Raw genomic sequence first — 5,329 nt, forward strand, 5'->3', positions numbered from 1 at the left:
ATTATTACCCCCATTTGTCTATTGTTTTAGATGCCTTTATGGTAGTGGTAATTTCACCAAGTACCATTTTTGGTGACATATACCCAAACCTGCAAAAACAAAATTCAATCTCTGTTTAATTCACATCTCACGTATTTGCCATATTAGTAAAGATTTTGTAGATTATAAGGTTCAAAATGCTGCGATAGAATGTTTAATACAACTGATTCCAATTTTCCGGGTTTGAATCCTAGAGTTTAAAAGCTAGAATTGTAGACTATCCATCAATAAACTCAGGGCTATTCCACCAAGCTATCATGGGAATTTGTGTAATATCACCGATATAAGACACAGAGGAGAGGATAGATGCTGATTTAAATAAAAAGGAAGCTTCGCGCCAAAATGTTTACACTTGTCTTTATGGTGAATGTAAGCAAACCGTTATTTTGAAGTTTGAGTTCACAAGAGTTCGAACCCTGGAATCGATCCTACAACATACACTCTGTCTCTCTTTCTCTCTCTCATGCCTCGAGATATCTTGGGATTGCTCCTACAACATAATATCTCTCTCTCTCTCTCTCTCTCTCTCGTTTAACCAACTTGTGGGTGTATGTGCTCTCACTCAAGATTCCGATAGATACTCTCATTCAGGGACTGCTGAGCTGCTTCTCAACCAGTAACCCACCTCCCACCTTACTTCAAAAAAGAGGCTCCTTTCTATGCACGCTTGTCCCAATAGAAATTCTGTTAGTAAGGGCCCGGAGCTTGAATATATAGTATGGATCCCAATCAGAGAAGCAATTAGACCTAGATCTTAAAGAGCAGACCGCCATGTGCAGCAAAGAAAGGAGCAAAGACAAGGGACTCTACTGCCATTAGTTTGATGAGAATATTAAGAGAAGGACCAGAAGTATCCTTTAGAGGGTCTCCCACAGTATCACCAATTACTGCAGCTTTATGCGCATCTGAGCCCTTTGGACCAAGGGACCTTGCATGCACAGACGCTCCTGCCTGCACCCACCCAATACAGAATCTTATTACATACAACCAACTCAAGCACAAGTGTAGGACCATTCAACAGATCTGAAATATGAAAAAGAGAAGCTTAGGAACACCACAGTAGTGACCTGGTTATATATCAAAAAGAAAAGCTTTATCTACAGAACACACATTAAAGAATCCTACCTCTATGTACTTCTTTGCATTGTCCCATGCCCCTCCAGTGTTAGAAGCAGAAATAGCAATCTGCACATCAGTGGCACAAAACACCTCAGCCTCAAACTCCAAACAAAAATCAAGCCACTAGATGCTAGCAATCCATATAGACCATACCTGCACCCCAGATATAAGAGCACCTGCTAAAAGTCCAGCCAAAGTCTGTACTCCAAACAAAATCCCTACAATCAATGGTGTCAACATGACCAAAGCTCCAGGAGGTATCATCTCCTTGATGGAAGCATCAGTGGAAATTTTCACACAGGTTGCATAATCAGGCTTTGTGAGACCCTCCATTAAGCCTGGAATGGTGTTGAACTGCCTTCTGACTTCCTCCACCATACTCAAAGCTGCCTTTCCCACACTTTTCATTGTCAGAGCAGAGAACCAGTAGGGAAGCATTGCCCCTACCAACAGCCCAATGAACACCCTTGCCGACAAAACATCTACTGATGCGAGTGAGGCACGGCTCACATAGGCTCCAAACAATGCCAAGGACACAAGAGCAGCTGATCCAATTGCAAATCCCTGGCACAACCATGATGCAAGAAAAAACCACAAACATTGCCAGCAGTGTATAAGGTCGGCAATTATCCCAAGTGATTACACAGGGGAAACAGTGCATCAATCGAAGGGCAAGCTCAGAGAACACCAAAAGCTCTAGAAGCAACTCGAAAAGAAACCAACATACCTTCCCAATAGCAGCAGTAGTATTCCCGGCTGCATCAAGAGCATCAGTTCTCTCACGAATGATGTGGCTCATGCCAGCCATTTCAGCAATACCACCAGCATTGTCACTGATAGGTCCATATGCATCAATGGCAAGGCCAGTAGCAATAGTGCTAAGCATACCAAGAGCAGCCACTGCAATACCATAGAACACTGCTAATGCATAGCTTACATAAATGGCTACTGCTATGGCAAAAATTGGAATAATAACAGACTTATATCCCAATGCTAAACCAAATATCACATTTGTGGCTGCTCCTGTCCTGCATGAATCTGCAACATCTTGTACAGGGCTGTAAAAACAATTAAAAGAATCAGTGATCCACTGTCCACATATCACTAAAAAATGTTAAGTAACTACTTATGGAAGTCAAATGCTACCTATATGCATTGCTCGTAAAGTACTCGGTTGTATATCCGATGATCAACCCAGCCCAAAGCCCAACAGCAACACAGAAAAAGAGTTGCCTGAAGTAAAAACTAGTTAATATGTGATTTCAGAGAATAGCAGAGTCAAGCTGCTAATGAGTAAAACTTCTAAGAGCAAGCTCTGGGCTTTAGTTGAGCCTTACCACCAATACACAAGCTTAGGACTGCTGCCCAAATCATATATATGAAATGAAGTTGGAAGTGCAAGCCAGCAGACAAGAAAGATTCCAAAGGTCATCAGACCAGTGGAGATAACCAGTTGCCTTTTCAAAGCAGGCTCAATTTGCTTAACATCTGAAATCTCAAAAATTTCCGTAGCAAACAATGTGGTGATCAGGCAGACAATAATGCCCATGGAGCTGATGAGCAATGGAAAGCACATTGCAGTGAAATTGTGATTTGTCCCAAAAGATGAGATAGAGGCCACAACCAGAGCTGCACAAGAAGACTCAGCAAAGGAACCAAAAAGGTCAGATCCCATGCCAGCAATATCTCCTACATTGTCCCCTACATTGTCTGCAATAACCTGGATACAATAGGTGTACATATTAACCCATAGAACTCATGTGTTATATGCTGAACCAGATCAATGACAATCAGAAAGGGTCACAGGACACTTAGATCTCGCAAACAGGCAAAGCTGTGAAAATCACTGGCAAAACTATGGGAAAATCTAAATTTAATCAAGAATAACAAGCAGATTACCGCAGGGTTTCTTGGATCATCTTCTGGGATATTCCTCTCAACCTTTCCAACTAGATCTGCACCAACATCTGCAGCTTTAGTGTATATGCCTCCACCCACTCTGCCAAACAGAGCCACTGAAGACCCCCCAAGCCCATAGCCAGTAATTGCTTCAAAGAGACCCTCCCATTCTGTCTGGTAGTAAAGTTTGAACAAATTGATGGCAATGTATAGGACGAAGAGACCATTGGCAGCAAGCAAAAAGCCCATTACAGATCCAGATCGAAAGGCAGTTATAAAAGCCTTGCCCACTCCTTTCCTAGCTTCAAGAGTGGTTCTTGCATTTGCATAGGTGGCAATTTTCATTCCCAGGTAGCCAGACAATACTGATGTCAAGACCCCGAGGATAAATGCAACTGTTGTGAAGGCTGCAGTGATAAGGGCTGGTGCACACTCCTGTGATGAGTCATACTCGCATGCCTGGGTTGACAAGCTGAAATTTTCAACCGACCCCAGAAACACAAATATAATAATGGCAAACACGCCCAAGAAGATGCCAAGGTACTTGTATTCAGTCAGAAGAAATGAATTAGCACCTGCAAAAAAGAGTAAAAATCAGTATCTTATACAGCAAGTTTACAAGTAAAAATTGGCACCTACCTGCTTTGATTAGACTGATAATAGACTCAAACATAAAGCTGTAACAGCACCTCAAGCTATAACAAAGAAGTTCGTGCCAACTTCTACAAAAATGCTGACTTAAACCAAACCCAAAAACCACAGGCTACTTATACATGATCTAAAATGGCTATTTATCACAACAACAGAAGAGAATTCAAATCTGTTAATAAGTTTACAGGAAAAAAATTTCTGCCCTTTTAAGATCAGACTATTAGAAGCACAATCATGATTGCTTTCCCATCAATAATTATCAAAAGAAAGAAAGTAACTGGAACCCTGTCACAGATTACTACAAAACCTCCTGCCAATTCTGCAGGCATAGTGCAAACTAGATGAAGAGATCAAATGACAGAACCTTACGCACTGTCAAAAAGTACTCTAAACACTAATCTGCAGAAGACAGGCAAGCATTGTAGTAACAAGGCAACCATCCTAACTAAACAATTACACGATAAGTTATGGACAAATTCCCACATTGTGATTTACAACATTATGAGCTTCTGGGAGGGAAGGACCACATACCTAGCCAGGTGTGGTTGGGTGTAGGGGATGCAGTGCCTCCTGAGCAGAAGCTCAGGATGTTGAACACTATAGGGAAAAACAAAGGAAACTAGCCCTTTCGTCCAAATGGAAAATATCAAGTGTAACAATAACAATTACAGGTTTTGTATGACATAAAACACGAGCAGGAGAGTTAAGAGATGAAAGCTCACCGAGTGAGATAGCTTCTTGAATTTCGGCGCATTTGATCACCGCCTCTGCTCCATCCACACCATCCTCTTCTTCCAAAAGGTAGTCGCCATGGCTTTTCTCACTGCTCCCGTGAGGCGAAACAGAGACAAACGACACGAGATACCACTGAAACAGGGCGAACCCAATACCGATGGCAGCAGCCACGGGGATGAGAATCTCGGTCAGGGTGGTGCTGAGGAGAGCCATAGCTCCCCTGCTGAGGTACTCCTTTACAATACAATCTGCTCTTCGTCTTCTTCTTTGGCGAATCCTAGAGGCGTGCAGACATGGGTCTTCTTCGAAACAGGGTTTTCGATGTGGGTCGAGGGCCAAAACAGGGTTCCGGAAACGGGTTGAGGAAGAAAGGACGTGGGTCTTGCGATTTGCGTATTGGGTAGTATCGCGTGTGAGGATTTTGCTTAGCTGGATGGATGAACAGAGAGAGAGAGAGAGAAACCCGCCTACAAAGGCAGACGTGGAGGAGACGATGGAAGTTCGTGCCCAAACCTTTGAGCTGGTGCGAGCGGAGCACGAACGAGGCGAATGGGCGTCCCTTTGAAGATTCGAATTGCTGACTGTGTGGAGCTCTTAGGCGGCATCAGAAAACCAGATCTTCCTCTTCAAAACTTTTCTGCCACCTTTTTCCCCCTCCAAATACCACGAGAAGTTTTTGGTATTTTCCCATGTGAGAAAAGGGGCTCTTTCCCATGTTTTTCCCCTATAGTTTTCAACATCATGAGCTTTTACTTGAGAGGCACTATATATCAAACTAGGTGTCGTCGGGTGCCAAGTGCTACCCGCTCGAGCGATCCCCAACAACACCTAGCTACATGTGCGGTCCCTCCCTTGCAAAGGCTCAAGATGTGGTTGTAATTGATAG

At 43.1% G+C, this 5,329-nt stretch overlaps 1 protein-coding gene across 1 annotated transcript; it reads right to left on the bottom strand.

Annotated features, from left to right (window-relative positions):
* Positions 1 to 336: 336 nt before the first annotated feature.
* LOC148029370 (pyrophosphate-energized vacuolar membrane proton pump-like) lies at positions 337 to 5,020 on the bottom strand. The gene is made up of 8 exons (XM_087688173.1): positions 4,431 to 5,020; positions 3,058 to 3,632; positions 2,496 to 2,878; positions 2,305 to 2,391; positions 1,886 to 2,216; positions 1,312 to 1,722; positions 1,165 to 1,224; positions 337 to 990 (listed from the first exon to the last, which is right to left on the bottom strand). The coding sequence occupies exons 1-8, from the start codon at positions 4,654 to 4,656 to the stop codon at positions 787 to 789; spliced, it is 2,277 nt and encodes a 758-aa protein (XP_087544299.1). The 5' UTR covers positions 4,657 to 5,020; the 3' UTR covers positions 337 to 786.
* Between the last annotated feature and the right edge of the window lie 309 nt (positions 5,021 to 5,329).

The sequence above is a fragment of the Lygodium microphyllum genome, chromosome 11, assembly GCF_053477565.2.
Source record: "Lygodium microphyllum isolate KBCC chromosome 11, Lygodium_microphyllum_v1.1.10, whole genome shotgun sequence".
Taxonomy (NCBI): Eukaryota; Viridiplantae; Streptophyta; class Polypodiopsida; order Schizaeales; family Lygodiaceae; genus Lygodium; species Lygodium microphyllum.